Source organism: Chanos chanos, chromosome 2 (genome assembly GCF_902362185.1).
Source record: "Chanos chanos chromosome 2, fChaCha1.1, whole genome shotgun sequence".
NCBI classification, from domain to species: domain Eukaryota; kingdom Metazoa; phylum Chordata; class Actinopteri; order Gonorynchiformes; family Chanidae; genus Chanos; species Chanos chanos.
In genome coordinates this window covers 9863851-9883146 of record NC_044496.1, presented here as the reverse complement: position 1 = coordinate 9883146, position 19296 = coordinate 9863851, and the positions used below count along the sequence as shown (strand labels likewise).

The following is a 19296-nucleotide window of genomic DNA, read 5'->3' as shown; positions in this document are numbered from 1 at the left end:
CAAGCTGTCTGTTTGTGCTCATTCCGACTCAGCACCTTTGGGCTCATTTGCTTTTGACCCCTCTCATCTCAAGGGCTATGCAAGTTTTGGGGCTTGTATTATTTGATACAACAGTTTCCCTGCGTTTCAAGAAAGGGCAAGCAGATAAAAGAATTAACATTAAAACACTACAATGCCGTCGGTCTGGGGATATGTTCAGTCTCACCATAAAGAAAAAAAAACTGTGCATTTTTCTGAAGGTTTAATGAACCTTAATTAACAACAACAAAAAGAACAAATGGCCTAGGTTTGTTTCTGTGCGGATTTACACAGTGCAGCACTTTTTACTTAATGTTCTGTTGAATCCAGTTTTTGAAGTTGGGAATGCGGGCGTAAACAGTGTACAAATCTGGATTACAGTCATGTGTATCATAACCAAAGCTCACCAGACCCAGCAGTTCCCAGACATAGTTCACGTCATTGTCTCTTTTAGGTTCTTGGGGAGTAAGGGAAAAGGAGTTGGGGGAAGCAGAGGGAACCGGAGACAGCATGAGGACAATTCCTCCAGTCGTGACAGGGCAGACTGTAGATGGGCTGTGAGGATGCTGGTGGCCACAGACCATGTTGTCAGTGATGTTGACTGTGACTCTGTTTTCAATGTATTGTCTCTCGCACTGTATATTATCAACCAGTTCAATAAGCCCTGTCTGAGCCCTCTCTGCGTGGTCTGTGTGCGAAACAGACTGGTGTTGGCCGGTCGTGGACCACCCTGTAATGTAGGATTGTTGAGTGATCACCTCCCCACCCTGCATTTTGGGGAGACACACAGGTAAAACATCCTCGCTGATCCGAGCCCTGTCCTGCAGCTTCAGCACAGCCAGGTCAGAATCAAACCCCACCGGGTTGTAGTTGGGGTGGATCAGAATGTTTGAAACCTGGAGGCAAAAGAGAGGAAAGAAAAAAGGTGAGAGAGGAGGAGAGGAGAGAAATGAGACAAGTAGAAATAACACAGAATGAATAACAGCATGGGAAGATAGAAGAAAGAGAGAGAGAGAGAGAGAGAGAGAGAGAGAGAGAGAGAGACAGAGACAGAGACAGAGACAGAGACAGAGAGAGAGAGAGAGAGAGAGAGAGACAGAGAGAGAGAGAGAGAGAGAGAGAGAGAGACCGAGACAGAGACAGAGTGATGGAGACAAGGTTGGAAGCACAAGAGAGAAGAGGAGATGCACTGAGATGGCCTGGTTGTGTTTAGGGTTAATGATTCCACTGTTTCACAGATAGGACCTAATCACAGCTTACGGGCAGACATGTGGCTCCAGATTTAGTCTGTGACTTGAGATTACAATCAGTCTGATTCACATCAAACTGAAAATGTGGATGCAAATAAAGGTTACTTTTATGCACAATTTGTAAAATGAATACGGAATACGTCCTTGTGCCAAAGGGGTGTATGGTGTAAGGAAGGTAAGGTGTCCTTGCATGGAAAGTTCCAGAAAAAACAATATTTTAATTGTTTCAATTCCTGATAAATCAGTTATAAATTTAAATGAGATGTAAAGCAGATGATACACATCCACGGTCGAATCCCCTGATTTGAATTTACATTTTGATTCCCTACATCATTTTTTTATATATATATATATATTTCATTTCCCCACATCATCATCTATAATAAGAGTGACCTCATTGTAGCAACTGTTATATATCACATTGTGGCTGCTGACACTTAGTTGATGTGTAAAAGAATTCACCTGAATGTACTGCGGTTTCTTCACGTCCTTGAGGTCGCTGAGGTCATTTTTTCCTATCGCCACTTTCAGATCGTCTGTGCTGACAGGCTGCAGCTCTCCAGACTCTGACACGCAATGAGCAGCCACCACTACACTCCACTGATTCATCAGAGCTCCACTACACACCAGCTGCCAATCTGAGCCTTCCTCATGCCCTTCTTCTTCCTCATCTGAGGTAAAAACGTCACCCCGCGTCTCCGTTGGAGGGCCGTGGCGGTTTGGGAAACGTCGGTAGATGGCGGCATGCCAAGGCCAGTGGGTGTGAACTGGGGGTTGAGAGCTGACTGAAGAGAGCTTACCACAAACTGTAAGAGAGAGAGAGAGAGAGAGAGAGAGAGAGAAAAGTCTGGTTTTAATCTAATCAATCAGAGCTATAGTTCTTACACAGGCATTCTTATACAGACCTTCTAATGTACTACACCAAAACTGAATCAGAGATTAGTAGTGGATGTCTATAGTAGAGAGGTGTCTTTTTCAATTATATATCTACCAACTTCTTTTAAAATTTTGCACATAGAATGTAAACACAGATGACACAAACACCTTAACACAGTAACTCAGTGTGTTTATATCTGTTTAACCACAAATTATAACAGATGAGTAGAAAAACAACAGATGTGATCATGTGGCTATCACTTAGCAACCATTTTCGTTTTCTGTTCTGTTTTCCTATATTGAGCAGCTGGTTGCTGCTGCCCCCACCTGGTGAACAGGAAACATGACGTCCACTCCATTTGCCTGTTTTCAAGCAGGTGCGTTTAGCACTGCCAAAGTGCTGGTACAGGGGAGAGACACACTCATATTCAATGCTTGTGTACAAATGATGAAAACCTGATGGCAATTCCCCAAAAACCTGAGACTCTTGACTTGGGAGAATTCTCTCGAATAGCCCTTGCATGTTTGAGGAGTATAACCTGTGAAGTGGACTCTTCCTTTGGGAAACAGAGAGAGAGAGAAAGAGAGGGAGAGAGAAAGAGAGAGATAGAGAGAGATAGAGAGAGAGAGAGAGAGAGAGAGAGAGAGAGAGAGAGAGAGAGAGCGAGACTATCAGTGTTCAGTGTTAATTTCGTCGACAAAAACTGTGACAAAAAATGTTCGTCAGCTAACTTTTTTCCATGATGAAAACGAGACGATAACTAAGTAAAAAAGCACCTTTGAAAATAAAAACTTTGACAAAATATATTACCATTATCGTTGATGAATAACAACGAGACAGTAATGTCAGACGCAGATGAATGATCGTGCAATTATATCCCCCCTCCTCTTATTTATGCATGTGAGCTTCTTATTTATGCATGTGAGAACTAGTTTCCCTTTTGTAAGGAAGCTGTTCATTGTGTTGAGCACATTGTGCTTAAGGGCACACCAGCAGTTTGTGGCAGAACTATAAAAGCACCGCCCCCAAGGTTCCAGTGAACAGTACTAACATGTGACCTAACAGCCACCTCAGTAGAATTTAAGAATGTACTATGTCTCTTTATTACTGATTGAGTGAGATTTATGAGTCATTGTTATACAAAAGGTTTCGGAGTAGTGAAACACAGAGTAGTGAAACTTTTGAGTGACACAGAAACTCACTAGACCATGCAAAGACATGACATACTTTGATTGCAATGCTGTCGTGTTAATGCCATGAGGTGTGGCAGCTGTTAGCACATCAGCAGTACTGTACTACTGGCTCTGGACTCATCCCACTCAGTGCTAACATATATGGTTAAGCGTATACCTCAGCTTCCGGGTGTGTAGTTCAGCACTATTTCACAATCATTCGTTTGTTTGTTCGTTAACAGCTGCTTGCTCAAATCCAAATGTTACCAGAAATATTTTGAACCATTTCTCAAATGATAAATAAATTTTTTGCTTTTTTTTCACAGTTCTAAAAAAGCTTTGCCTACCTGGAATGAACATGGGGTTTCAAGACCCTACGGCGCACAAGTTTTGAAACCTTTGGCTCACGGCAGGCTGAAACACAGTACACATAAACCATATGGTATGGTATGGTATGGTATGGTGCATGGTATGGTATGGTGAGGTGTGGTGTGTGATATGGTATGGTATGGTGTGGTATGGTATAGTATAGTGTGGTATAGTGTGGTGTATGGTATAGTATAGTATGGTGTATGGTATGGTATGGTATGGTATGGTATGGTATGCTATGTTGTGGCATAGTGTAAAAGGCAGTAGGAAGGTATCTGTTGACTGGGAGGGTACCTTTGACACAGATGGGCTGTTGACCACTCCATGTTCCATTAGGAAGGCATGTTCTTTTATTTTCACCACTAAGGACATAAGAGTTGCTGCAGAAAAATTCCACTGTTTGGACAGCTTCACCCAAGTCCAAAACCATGGTAGAATAACCATGATGGAGGTTTGGAAGTGGAGAGCAGCTCCTTTGTGCTGGCTCTGGTTCTTCTGTGTATCTCCAGAAGTAGAGAAACAATCTGTGATTGTTACTGCTATATGTTTATACTAATGATGATTATTAATCATGGCCACAGTAATTACAGTGAATGTAATATGAGAGGTAGTAGTAGTATTACCAGAACTTAGTGGTAAACACTAACATTTGCAGCATAACCTTTACATATTACATTTTTAAACAGTATTTTGATTGAAGGTGATAAAAATGAAGATGATAAAATTACTTGTATTAATAAATTTCCTCTGTTGGGCATTCTAACTGCCATCAAGTTGATAGCATCACAGTAACAATTAAGATCTTTTCTATTAACTACTGTTGTTTATCTTATGTACAACTGTGTTTTACTTGTGCACTTTTATGAGGTCCTCTATACTTATTATTTTTTGAGAGGACAGGCTAGATACAAACTCCCATAGACATGAATGGCTGTAAATAATGTCTAACGCTGAAATGTAATATGGGAGAGCAAGAGAAAAAGTAAACCAAAAAGCACCTCTCACACATGTGGGAGTAGCTCCACTCCAACTGCTGTTGGGCAGGCAGGTCTGTTGCGCATCTCCCTGGAGTGTATAGCTTTTATGGCATGTGTATTGAACTGATTGGAGCACATTTCCCTCCCCAAACTGCAGAACTATTTCACCATGAGCAGGTCTCTCCGGAGCAACACAGCCATGCCTCAGTGATCCTAGTCAAAACAGAAACCTCATTTCATATAGCAATTTTGGGTAATATTTATAATTTAAGAGCATATAATTCCGTGTCATTTTGACTAAATGTGTCTCCTTAAATGTTTACGTAAGTGTAATTATGGATATGAAAACCACTTAAACTTTTACGGCAGCCAAGCATGTGTGAATGTCTCTTAGTGTTCATGTCTTATCTGTAGAGTCAGTAGAACTCTTACTGTTCTCACACCGTGTGCCAGTATAGCCAGGAAGACAGGAACAACGAAAAGACTGTACAGGATCCAGAAAGCACGTGCCACCATTTAGACAAGGATAGGAACTGCACGCTTCAGGGAGGAGAAAAAAAGAACATCATTACATGGTTAGGAACGATCAGCACACAAATCTTAGACTGTAATTCTCCAAAAGTCTGTGTAAAGCTCTTGCAAACGCAAAACAGAGATCCAGTTATACATCACAGAATTTCAGACATTGATAAATTGTGCATCCTGCCTCTGTACTTATACCTGAGATTTCTTGAAATGTGGCAAAGAATCCATCAAAGTTGTTATACCCATCAGATACAAAACGGATATGCAGTGAGTCTCCACTGCTTCTGATTGGTGGAGGAGTTTCATATCCGCAGTATCGACCAATTGTCGGTGAGTTTGCGCTGTCCCCATCTCTCACCTCTATGTAGTCATAGCGACAGCTGTGATCAAACTCCAGACTCAGTTCTGTGAAACTACAACGGGATCAAAAGTTAAACTTATATTTAAATACAACTGATACTGAGCTCTTATGAAAAGACAGCAAGTGTGCAAATAAAACTCTAATGTTGCACATGCTTTTTGCCACGATGAAAGATGATGATATAAGATCAAACACGCTTCTAATGAGCTTCATCTGTCCATGATATAGACCAGCTTTGGAGCAAGATAAGCTGATATATAATATAACTGAATTGTCACAGACTACAAATGATTTTTGAGCTTGTTTAATTAGTACTTAAATTACCTGAGTTCCATGATCATCCCACGTCTAACTTGTAGTGTCCACTCACATCTGGCATTGATTGGGTAAGACTCTAAGGTGATATGACCTTGCAATCTCTTTATAATCCCTCCACAGGCTAAGGAGTAAGAAACAAAGAAGAATTTTTCCTGGCTTTGAAAAGCCACTTTCCAGTAAACATTAGGCTCAGTCTACCATTGAAATTGATACGTCAGACTCACTCAGACAGTCTCCACCTGACCAGCCCTGACGGCATTCTGTGCAGAACTTCCCTCTGACATAGAAATCGTCCTGTGCCTCCCACGTCCCATTACCACAACTCTTACAGTTGTCAAAAATAGTGCAGCCTAAGCAGTCAGAGACAAATATAATCAGCCCCATTCTCACTCACAACACAATTCTTACACACTGTGGACCTCAGCTGCACAGCACTGATGTAAGCTGAAGAAATCCTTTAAGCATCGTAACTCCCAGGTCGCTCAGTTTTTTTCTTAGTCAGAAAAGGTCAAATGAATGTAATTATCAAGGTCACACATAACTAAAATGCACTCAAAATGATAATAAGAATGATATGGAAGTAAAACCAGCAATGGTGCCAGACTATCAGGTGTAGTAGTAGTTGTAGTAGTAGTGGTAGTAGTAACAGTAGTAATAGCGAAAGGTAGGATCAGTAATTGTAACAGCACTGGTTCTAACAATAGTTGTAGTAGCAGCAATGCTGGTAGCAACAGGCCGTGAGAATCCAAACGACTGCACATGAACAGTGAGCAGTGAATCTGTCCTCCGTATTTAACACACCAGTGAGCGCACACACCAGACACAGGAGCAGTGGGCAGCATTCCTTGCGCCTGGGGGGCATTGGGGGTCATGGATTTTGGTCCCGGGAATCGAACTGGCGACCCTTTGGTCACAAGCCCGGTTCTCTAACCTTTAGTCCACAGCTGCCCCAGTAGTAGAACCAGTTGCAGATGTAATCAAAGCAGTAGTAGTAGCAGCAATAAACATAAGAGTAATAGCAAAGAAGTAGCAGTAGAAGTTAAAAATATGAAAGTCATCACGGTCAGCATAAGTAGATGCGAGTATGGTTGGGTATGGCCTTACCTTGGTGAATAATACAGGGATCACATTGGTGCAGGGCATTTCTGCAGCAGGGGACAGCATAGCCCACCTTGGTTCCCTGAGCCGGACACTTACATACAATCTTCTCATATTCACAGCATGAACGACACATGACATTCCACTGCGGACCAGGACATTTCTGCTCAGGAGACCTCAAATCTGATACACACACGCACACATGCACACACATACACACACACACACACACAGACACACACACACATCAACGGCACTGCAAAAACTTAATTGCAAATGAATTCTGTCTGTGACAAGGATTTTTCATTTTTTGTATTTATAAAACATCTGCTGATCACCAGACTTGGTAAACAACACAAAGTGAGATCTTGCAAACAAATGGAAATGTGTTATCACACGTTATCACACATTTCTGTGTGTGTTCCACACATCATTATGTTTAAAACTGAGTTTTGGGATGTGGTTGGCATTTGGCCTGCTGACTGCAAAAATGCTGCATGCAAAGCAGATGGATTGGTTCCTAAAAATCTCTTATTACTGTAAGAAATCTTTCAACACCTGCCAAAATCTTTATGGGAACAACACTAAAACACACAGTAAGAGATTCTGTTGGATTTGTGAGGGCATAAGGCAGGAATCCATATGTTCATAAACATACATTCCGCTGCCTCTGGTTAATGCAGAAAGCCCTTTACCTTATTTGAAAATCAGTCCCCCCCCTCGCCCGGTGCAAGACGGTTTGTAAAGACAGAACACTTTAATGAGGATCAGTTACATGTTATCCAATACACAGAATATGAGACATCACAACTCCAAATATGAACATTTTCTAGAAAGTAAGTTTTTCGTGCAATGTGTCATATGAAGGCACTTTTGGCCTGAGTGATTTTCCTGACCAACCCAAGCAAACGTCAGTATCTGTTTTTCTCATCCAGACACTGCCTAGCTTGATAAGTATTTCAGACACAGAAGAATGTAGTCGTAACCATCCAAACCCCTGAGGACATTTTTCTTTGAATAACATATGAACCCATATAAGCATATAAACCCAAGTGTAACCATGCCCCGAGGCCAGCTGTAGGGTGAATATATTACTCATCTGGGAGAGAAAAGTTAAGTTTGGATTAGTCACTGTCCTCAGTTTTCACTGAGCTACAGTGTCTTAGCCTATACAGAAAGTAAAAAACTGAAAAAAAAAATACATAGAAACTTTGCCATGATCTCCTGGTGTATTTAATTACCTTATGCCTGAGGGAAAACCAAAAAAAATGTGCAAAACATTATTTCAGGCATTCTGAGGAAACAGTTGTTATGTTAGTGACCTGTAGCAAAAAAAAAATAAAGAGGGTGCTAAAATATCACAGCATGCACCGTTACTTTTACTCCAGGCAGCTTCTACCTCCTTCAGCTAAGCTTTTACACACGCTCGCTACGTCATACGAAAAGAGAAAAGAAATGCAGCAGTCCTTACCTTGCGGCCAGGCTGCTACTGCGGAGCACAGACGGAAAAGATGAAGAAAGAACAGGAGCCGAAAAGATCGGTGGTGAGAGGGAAGTGGCATCAGCAGCGTCCTGCGGGTCACAGCCAGCTGGACCAACACCAACACCACCACCACCACCAAAGCAATCATTCTCCTGCCTGGAACTCAGCTCAACTGTGTATGGAGATCAGATATCACGACAATAGCTCTGCTTTCTCTCTCTCTCTCTCTCTCTCTCTCTCTTCCTCCCTCCTGTCTGTCTCCTTCTCTTACTCTTTCTCCCACTCTTGCTTTGGGGACTGCCTCTGTTACAGCTTCTGAAAATCACTCTCCTGAGGTGTTTGTATGACGTAAGTTCTGCTTTGAGGGACTTTGATCTACGGTGAGGGGTATTTTTCTTACACATACATCTGGTTTGATTGTCTAACTGATGACACAATGTGTACTTTCGTCAACCAAACGTAATGGATGGATTTCATGCCCATTTACATTAAAGGAAAAAATGTTTCTTGTTATCAAATACAGTTTAAGAAGTTTAACAAAGGAAACTGTCATTCTTGTTGAGACTTGGAAGGGCATTGAGCTTGTGCCAAATTCAAACGCTGATAAGAGAAAAATGCACTTCCCTTCATATTTGTCTGATAGTTTTCCAAACACCAAATGGATGAGTCATTTGTTTTCTATGGGTTTGCTCCATGCAGAGACCACAGAGGACTAAGCAGGAAAACATTCTCTCGTTTGTTTGGATTACCATGGACACAGAGTTTCCATGTTCTAAACTTTTCATTTTTCCAACAGCCCATCCAGTAGAGTAAAGAGAGACTGGGCTTGCAGTTCTAGTGTTACGCAAGCAATGGAAGAGAAACCAAGTGCCTGACACAGTCCCTCAGCAGTTTTCAGTATTTCAATAAAATGTACCAGCAGTTTTAAAAAAAAACAAAAAAACTAATGTCCTTCTGAGGGCATTTTTTTTATTTGAAGATTTGAGGATATCACCACAGGATGTTCATTCATTCATTCTCAAAGCCACTTTTCCTAATTAGGGTCGCAGGTGGTGCTGGAGCATATCCCAGCACTCACTGGGTGAAAGGCAGGGAAACACCCTGGACAGGTTGCCAGTCCATTGCAGGGCAGACACACAGACAAATACATTCACACATGGGGGCAATTTAATATCGCTGAAGTTCTGCCTGCATGTCTTTGGAGGAAACCTGAGCTCCCAGAGGAAACCCATGCAGACACGGGGAGAACATACAAACTCCACATAGAACGGACCCCGGCTGGGAATCGAACCCAGGACCTTCTTGCTGTGAGGCGACAGCGCTATCCCTTGCACCACTGTGCACCCCCACCACAAGATATTGGATGAGATAAAAACAGTACAGCTTCATTAACAGTATTCCGAGCCTGTCATTTTACACTAAAAAAAAGCACACCCATTTTTCATTCTGTCATGAATATTGAATAATGTGTGATCAGATGAATAAAACCATGCAAACAAACAACAGCAAGACTAATAAATGTCTTCCATTCATATAGTGAGTACACTGTTTTTTGTTTTTTTTTTCTGTTGTTGCGGTCTGCGCTTCTAACTGTTCCTAGGTTCCGCGTTTGTTTAAGAGAAAACACACAATAAACTTGAAATCAGCAGAATGTATGTATTCACTGAAAAGGAAGACCTCTCTCTCTCTCTCTCTCTCCCTCTCTCTTCCAGTCTGTTCATCAACCAAATCTTGCCTGTAAGTGTCCTGTTTCAACATGAACAAATACACACTGCAGCTGTAACTTGTTTTTCCATTACCAAACACACACAGAAGCTGTAATGTGTTTTATTATTATCAGACCCACACAGGAGCTGTAACCTATTCTTACATGATCAAACACATACAGGAGTTGTATTTACTTAAGGTGGTTCAGTGAGGCTGACGTAGTAAGGTGTCTCTCCGGCGTCCGTATGTACAGTATAAAGAGGCCTTAGGGCGACTATCCAGAAGGAAAATGAAAACTTAGATTTTCAGTCACTTTAACATATACCAATAACTGATCTCTCACACATAAATGACAGGGCTATTAATGTTACAGGTGTAAAGGATTGTAACTTTAATTTCCTTCACCAAAACAACTGCAATCACCTTAAATCAGAAATGAACTCAACTGAAACTAAAGTTTAACCAGTTGGCTGAAGATGCTGAGTATTGGAGCGAGATTCTGGACATCCCTTCTACGATGGTTTTCGACGAAAAGCGCACGTAGGAGTGGAGACAAAAGGTCAAGCATACACGGATCGTGGAGGTGGGTTGCGGCAGATTCACCAACGTTTGCTGATACAAAAGCGTGCATGTGTGCCTTACGGTAATATAGAGCAGGTGCTCAGCGAAACTCGGTCCGCCCAGGTTGCTCTGCATTTCTAAAGTTCCTCCTTTAGTTCTATCTAAACGGAACTTGTTCAGGTAAGTGGACAACAATAAGACAGAACATTGAAGCCTTGCATTTTTCGGTAGAAGCAGTTGTATCTTTGAACGAATGGGTGCCCGGTGTAACTATTGTTTTCCGTCCAGTACATTTTTGTCAGGCAGGTGATGGGCAGTTGCGTCCTGTTTGATTACTTAACTGCAAATTTCAAAGGATTCTTTAGGCACAGTATGAGGTGGCCAAAAACTTTCTTGAATCGGCCTAAGTGGACTTGAGATTCATCGATAACGAAACAGGATTTGTACATAGTCACATGGTTGTTGGCTTGAGGGCGGTGTATCATAAAAATACTGAGCTGTGTTTAGGAGAAGGACAGTTCAGTGCGTTACAGAGATGAAAGTGCTCATAAACCCAGATTGCCGGAACTGTACAGAGAGCAGGAATCGTTAGCTGCGGATCTGAGCTTCCTATCTGAGTCACAAGTTGATTGATATATTGTACAAACACTCACAACAGTGCACACCTGCGACTTAAACAATATCCAGTTACTGTAGTTATCACTGTAAGACAATAAAGCAACAATATCCTGAAACAGTTAACAGTAGCCTACCCATTTCCATGAGTTGTCATTTTATATCCTTAATTTTTATGTCCGTCTCTGTTCAGCACCTGTAACTCAGTGAGTACAGGGCTGCTATGTAGAGACAGGGTCATCGTGAAGACATTAATACCTGTCACCATGTTTTGCCACCTCTGCCCATAACACACAGAGCTAACTAGAGTCACCATGAATAAGACTAACCATGAATATAAGGGAAATGAAAAACTTCGTCAACAAGAAACAAGCAAAAATTTTGAAACATTCATTCATTCATTTCCAGTGTTTTCCCATCCCTGTGCACTCCAGATTCAGGCTTCATTTTCTTAGACAGTATCTAGTGCAGTTACTGAGTACGTTCACTCTGAATAATAGCCATCATGACCAATAGCTGAAGGAAATAATTACCATCTTGACTAGAAAAAAAGTTATTTCTTTCCATCATTTTATGCAACTGTGCATACACTGCCAATTTAAAAAATATTTCACACATTCATTTTCGTGTTGGACTCAACATTTTCTATATTTACCCAACGCACATTAAATTTATAGAGTGCCTATTGCTTTTTGAGAAAAGGTCAATTTACCCTTTCAGGAGCAAGTCATAGTGATTTTGAAACATTCATTTATTGAATTGGAGATGTCAAGTCCATGTGCTATGAGTTAAATCAGAGGAGTTAAAAGCTGTGTTTGGTGCTAAAGCAGCGCTCTTGGTGGAGAGCCCGGTTTTTCTAAGCAATGAGCCATTCACTGTTTATGGCCTCTGAGGTCTGCTGTGTGATTCTCTCATTCAAATGAAACATGTGAAGTTTTATTGCATCAGTCCACATTTTGTAACAATCCATCACATCTCTTAATATTTTACTGAACCTTCAGATGTGTGACTGCTATTCCCAGTTCTGTGGTTATGCCGCATGGCAAATATCTCAATCCATTTTTCTCACCCTCACTCTCTCTATCTCTCTCTCTCTATGGAAAACAAATAATTTATTGTGGGTGCACATGACATGCTTTCACCATATTGATTTGTATCCGAGCTGATGACAGAAAATCTACTCCATTTATTAAAATGACAAGTTAATATAGCTGAGTGCCAGAGTGAAACATTTTCAGTCATGATCTCTCTGACAGGCCCATCATCCATCCATCATGCTGGGTGGAGAAATCAAAACTTATACTTATCACAAAATATGTATAGGGAAATAGTCAGAGGAATACAAATTTTTCAGAACTTTTTATGGCACGAATTCTACTAATAGACCTCTTTCAAATACAGATCATACACACACTACAGATCATAAAGTTTTTATCAGAAAACATTTCTCACATTTTTTTAATTCTCCTTCTGCTAAATCATTTATTAACAGACCCACAGAGCCATAAATATGTTAAAATGTCAAGGGGAAATCTTCAAACTGTTCAATAAACAGGAAAATATGCAGAAAAATATCAGTGCTTAAAACTGCACTTTCAGAGAGTAAAATAAGTGTTTTAGAACTTTTACTTAGGTTTTTGTTAGAAATTATCCTTACAAAGTCAATGACTTTTATGTTGGTAAATTAAACATTACATCTCAATATTCAGAGGCAAAAATATACTCAGAAATTCTTTTTCTTTCAGTATTGTGAAGTCAATACATTATGTTATTTGCTGAAATCATTTAAAAAGCACCCCCCATGTCTTTGAGAGTAAATAAAATAACCTTTTCAGCATCCTGTACTTGACAGGAAGGACACACTCATACTTTCTCTCTCTCTCTCACACACACACACACACATACAAACAGACACAGTGCATGCAGTTGCTATGGAGGTAAAGTGCAAAAGCCAAAGAACTCAAACTCAAAATCCCCTCTAACTGGCGTTTCCTGTCTCCTTCACTACAGACCCTATGAAGGCACCAGCGCCCCTGCCCCTCACCCCCACCCACACATACAAAAAGATAAATAAAAGAGACTCATAAGCAACGACAAAGCACCACACAGTAGACCCCATCCCTGTCTCCCTGTCCTCTTCCTCTCCATTTGTGGAAAAATAGCTCTTTCAGTGTGGACCACTGCTCCCAAAACACCACATCCTGATATGTCCTGACTAAGGGAAAAACAAGAGGGAATTTGTTTTCTTTTCTGTTTAAAAGAATGTTTTACAATGCAGAAGTACTCAGTGCCACACTGTAGAAATTTCAGTGATTCAGAAATGCATTATGTGCCTACAGAACCGAAACCAAAGCCCACATCATACGTCATGCAGCTTTTGTCTGGTCAGTATTCATACTCTGCTGCTTATTGTTACACAGTGTTCCAGCAAAAGTAGATTATCGAGCAAAATTCTCACACAAATGTTAAAAAGCCGTGGTCTTTTTTTTTTTTTTTCCTTAGATTATTTTGAGATGATTGGCAAGGACAGTGTGAATGTACTCACATAAATGTCTTTTGTGGAAGCAGTAGCAGTAACGGTATGAGCTCTGGCAATGATGTAAGTATTCTGCACATAAAGATAAAAAGCAAGCATTTGTACATCATGTATTCGCTGTCCGCATTACACAGTTAAGGCTTATATGCATCATTTGTAAATAAGAGTTCTAATAGACTTAAACACATTTTAAACCCCCACCCCCCAAAAAATAGTTTGAAGTCTGTAAATCTGGACAAAAGAGATGCTGTTTCTTCCAAGGCAAGTGTTTCTTATTAAGTGGCTTGTTACGTGCGAATAGTGCCATCTGCTGGACACTCCAGTGATTTTGTTAAATCCAAATTTACTCTAAGTGTTTGTTCACTTTTAAAAGAGAGCACATGTTTACACAGATCTGTTTCCCAATTTATACAGAGTGATCAATTTCAAAATATTTATTAAAAATTACATGAATGCTTGAATAGTTCATGCATTAAAACATTAAATGACATTAATAGTAGCTCTGCATTCTTTTGTTATGCCTTCTGACGCTGTTATCAGTTTGTCTTTTGTCTTAACACATTTTTTATATCGTGTTTCATTTGTACAAATATGTATGTCTTTGTGTGAGAAAGAAATATATCGGATTTTATTTATTTATTTATTTATCTGTTTGTTTGTTTGTTCATTCAGTCAGTCATTCATTCGTTTCTTCATTCATTTATTTAAAGTTCTGCAAAAATTTATTTCAACAAAAACTGCAGACAGGGTCAGGTTTCTTTGCATGGCTGAAATTAGCACAACTGTCAGAACAATGTTAAATGCAGCCACAAGGTGGTGGTATTTATCTTTGGAAAGAGGGATCTGTTCCTCTGAACTCTGTTTGTTTGTTTGTTTGTTTTTCCTATTAACATATTCTTGTTCTCACTAGGCCTTTTTTCCCTAGCAGATTTGACTAATTTAAGTAAAATGCAGAGGCTTACCTCTGGTAAGACAGTTAGTTTCTGCGTGCTTGTGTGTTTCCATATTTTTGTTACCATGAACATGTGCACACATACAAAACCCCAGATTTTTTTGGCACCTCTCCTGGATACAGCACACTGGTGATAAGGTATGTTTTTTTCACATGTAAATGTGTGTGTGTGTGCAATGGCCAGGCCTTTCAACGTGGAAGCGAGGTACTCAGAGACATACTGGAGCAATAGGCCGTCTTAAAATCTCTTATAAAATGATGTCCAGATCCAGTGTGAGTACGTGTGTGTGTGTGTGTGTGTGTGTGTGTGTGTGTGTGTGTAGGGAAAATAATGCCCTTTACACAAGAAACAAAACACATCCAAAGCAAAAATGCATTAAATAACATTGTAATGTTACACTGGGCTCTGGAATCATTAAACATCACACTGAATGAATCTATTCCATAATCTCTCTCCTTCCTCTAGGGTGATTTACAATCCCCCCCACAACCAAACGCTATTCATCCTTTAATGAACTTTTCTGCCCTTTCCTCTCTGTTTCCTCTCCCCCAACCCTCAGCTGGGTCTTGCACCTTGCAGTTTGGAATGCCCAGCCCAGTGGGTGTGTAATATTCTTATTTCACACAGAAAAATTCTGTCTTCAAAATATAATTCCTTTTCACTAGCTCTTGGCCTCACAGGCAGGTGACAGTGGAGTCTCAGAGCCCAGTCAAAGGGAACTGTAGAGATGGACATCTTCCCACAGAGTTGCACAGATTGTGTGTCACACTTTCACTAAGTCAAACAGTAAACATACCTTCCCTTCAAAAGTCACAGAAGACAACAAGTAAAAAATGTTAATTGTCTGCCTGTCAAAGTCACTGATGCAACCTGATCTGTTGTCTGTCACCTCTGAGGGAGTGCTCAGCTGGAAACCAGATACTGATTTGATTTATATACAAATGTGTTTCTGAAACTGTATAATGACCTATTATCACTAAACGATAACTTAAACACAACTATATCTACTGTTACTCTCAATTTACATTTACATTTACTTACATTACTTGCATTTGTTATCAAATCACACATTTGAATGTATAAGTGTCCTCTCTCTCTCTCTCTCACACACACACACACACCTATACACACATGCACACACGCACACACACATTCACAGATCAGGATAATGCTGATCAGGGCTTGAACCATGCACAGTGGTATGCTGAGACAGGAGGGCTTTTTTGTCTATATTTGTCAATACAGCCCTTTTTATAAAGACCCCACTTCCTCCCAAATCAATTCCTTATTGCCCAAGTGTCCACAAATTACTTACTTCCCCTGTCCTTTACTAAAAAGAAGCCTCATTCCGGCCTCACTGGAGTCTATGAGCTCAGTTAGGAGTCTTTGTAGACACATCTCTCAGGAGGCATCTTCCTACCGAGACACAGTGAGTGTGTGACACATTTTCTCTGTGCCAGAAAACTAACATACCTTTCCTTCAAAACAAGACAAAGCACAACAAGAGCGAGATGCAAATTGTCCGCCCATCAAACCCTCTGAAGTCAGCCTCAACCTGCTCCGTTGACTGTTAGGCTTACAGTGCTAGCAGACTAATCTGGCCTCAGAAAGAGCGAAAAGAGATCTCTAGATATTCAAACAGCAGTTCAAGGGACCTCAGACAAAAGTATCAGGCCCCAGGGATACAGAGGCACCATTAACATGCATGCCTGTGTCTTTCCCATTGACTTCTGCTCCAAGGAGCAGGCCAGATCTCTGTTTTTTTTTTTTCTTAAGCTGGAACGACAGATTAGCTCATTCATTTGTGAATGCTTCATTACATATGCATTCAGATCTATGTTATCTCATTAATACTGCCCGTCCATATTCTGAACACACATCTCTGGTGTGATACAGACAATAATGGTGAGATTTCAATTTAGATAAAAGGTCAGTGACATCACACATATGTTCAGTAGCACCAGGCCAGCCAAGCAACATACTGTGAAACTATTAAATGTTTAGATGGTTCTGCTGCTGTATTTAGTGCTGCATTTTCGTTTTTTTTTTTAATACTACTATGCTAAAATCACCATTAACAGGGCCAGTTTTAATTCACTATCATTATCATCAATTCAGTAATGGACAATTTGTGATTTTGTTGTGAAATAGCAAGAGACACACAAGAAAATATTTTTACAATTAAAAAAAAAAGTAAAAGAAAATGAAATGTTATAATTGTGTAGAAGTCACAGCGGATATTCAGACACACGATATGTCAGCAACAATATTCAGACACACGATACGTCAGCAACAATATTCAGACACACGATACGTCAGCAACAATATTCAGACACACGATACGTCAGCAACAATATTCAGAGACACGATACGTCAGCAACAACTATGGGTGAATAAATGAATGTAAAAAGGGGGGAAGCTGATGTATTAAGGTGACTGAAAATGTGAAATATATCAGTGATAAATTAATTCTAAGGATGTGATAATTTACTAAAATAATTGAAATTATACAAGCACAAAAAAGAGAGCCTTCTCACAAACAATTTTAACAACTGTAAATTGGACATGCATATATATATATATGGAAACCATTAATGGTTTCAAACAACCCATTCTGAGACACCATTGAAAGCTCTGTGTTGCAAACTCTTTATCAAATCCATCTTCTTAACCCTTTGAGGCAAGGACACACAAAACATCATAACAAACCAGGTTTATTAAAGCCAGTGGGGCCTTTGATAGCTAAGAAAATCACAACTAGATTTAGTTGCCTTGTTTTCTGATATTAACAACTGTACTGTACTAATAATAGATGTGCAACAAAGTTCAGTTCCATCACAAAAAGCTCTCGGTTCAAAGGGTTAATTAACATCTGTCTGGGAAGCATAAGAAAGAAGAAGTGATCATGTAAACAACAAATTCTCAAAAGCGGGATGAGAATTCTGAGAAACGAAGGGAGAATAAAATGCAAGCGTCTTTCTGGGTAAAAAGAGAATCAAAAGACATTCAGAGACAGAGAGTAAAGTGAACACAGTGTCTGTTAAGGCTAAGGGTAAGGGGTGTCTGCCCCCATACCAGGCTATTTGTAAGACAACTGATGCCAAGAGAGTAGGAGAATGTTTGGCAGGCTTAGCACTGATTGTGTTCTTGCACTCCAAAACAGCCCCAAACCCTCCTGACTGTGCTGAACTTTAATAAAATCTCCCAGCAACCCCCCCCCCCCCCCCCCCCCCGCCCCCTACACGCACCAATCCCACCCCCTGCTTCAGGCAACGGGGGCACAGAGGACAGGCAACACGTCCCTATTCACCAGGGCGCACACACACATTCACACACACACACACACACACACATCACCATCCACAAAAGCACTACCGACCCACAACCCATCCGTCACGCTGACACCCACTGGCCTTCCGCCGCCCTCTCCCAATACACGTGAGGAGAGCTGGGGCAGCACCCACTCCAAACAACCTGCTTCACAACTGAAACGGACCAGAGCCTGGACTGCTTTTGTCCTGTCTCACTGGGCCCCTCGGCACAATGAAGCCAGGGAGGAACAGAGAGAGAGAAGGGAGTGTCGGCGCTGGAGCACTGGAACCGCCCCGTGCTCTGGTCACCAGCAGCTCCTCTTGTGTTGGGCTCTTGGATGGGCAGGACCGTCCTGCCCCCCTATTGCGCTTATATTGCAACAATAAACTGGTGCCCATTCACAACAAGAGTACCCATCCATCCCTGGCCTTCAGCCAGCCACAGAGGTGATGCATTGATCCTGAAGAGTTTCAGTTTGGCTGCTTTTGAAGGAGCATCTTTAACAAAAAAAAGAAAAAAAGAAAAAAAAAACACTGGCTTTGAAATGAAAAGTATTCTCTCCCTTCAACGGTGTGTGCGGCATTACAATACCGGTTAGTTTCACTGAGAAGATCATTGTGTGGATGTTTATGGAGAGCTTGTGTTTAAATTTTGAGTCTGCATCAGTCAGTTACTCAATCAAATTGATCATAAAAAGCCCTCTCTCTATTTTAGTTCCAAGAGTCTTCAACATAGAGCTATATGTTTTTTTATTTTTTATTTTATTGATTCCTTTTTCCTTATAATGCCGTTTGTTCTTGTGATTGTGCTAAGATGGAAGTTCAGGTATCCAGACATGCTGAAACTGTATGCTATTTGAAAGCTGTTTTTTTTTTTTTAATAAGACAAGCTGTGGACAGAGCCAGGCCTGTCATAATAATTTTCAGATCAGAAATGTTAACTGGTGAGACTGGGATCCATGGTGAGTAGTGTAGAGTTTTCCTCTCCTAATCTGTTGCCTCTGCAAAAGACAGGAAAAAAAAGGCACCATGCCCCGAGTCAGGCGGGCATGTGCCACAGGGACGCAGGGGGCATAACCTCAAATTACTCTCCATCCAGATACAAGAACCCTGCAGTGCTGCAGCCTAGAGGAAACAAAGGAGAGAAAAGTCACACACTCACATT

At 40.7% G+C, this 19296-nt stretch overlaps 1 protein-coding gene across 1 annotated transcript; it reads right to left on the bottom strand.

Annotated features, from left to right (window-relative positions):
- Window positions 1-323: 323 nt before the first annotated feature.
- On the bottom strand, window positions 324-7119 carry pamr1a (peptidase domain containing associated with muscle regeneration 1a). Its single transcript, XM_030794185.1, has 11 exons — window positions 6972-7119; window positions 6092-6217; window positions 5874-5988; window positions 5384-5601; window positions 5096-5203; window positions 3981-4181; window positions 3665-3731; window positions 2472-2701; window positions 1979-2074; window positions 1731-1927; window positions 324-914 (listed from the first exon to the last, which is right to left on the bottom strand). The coding sequence occupies exons 1-11, from the start codon at window positions 7099-7101 to the stop codon at window positions 324-326; spliced, it is 2079 nt and encodes a 692-aa protein (XP_030650045.1). The 5' UTR covers window positions 7102-7119.
- Window positions 7120-19296: the final 12177 nt, after the last annotated feature.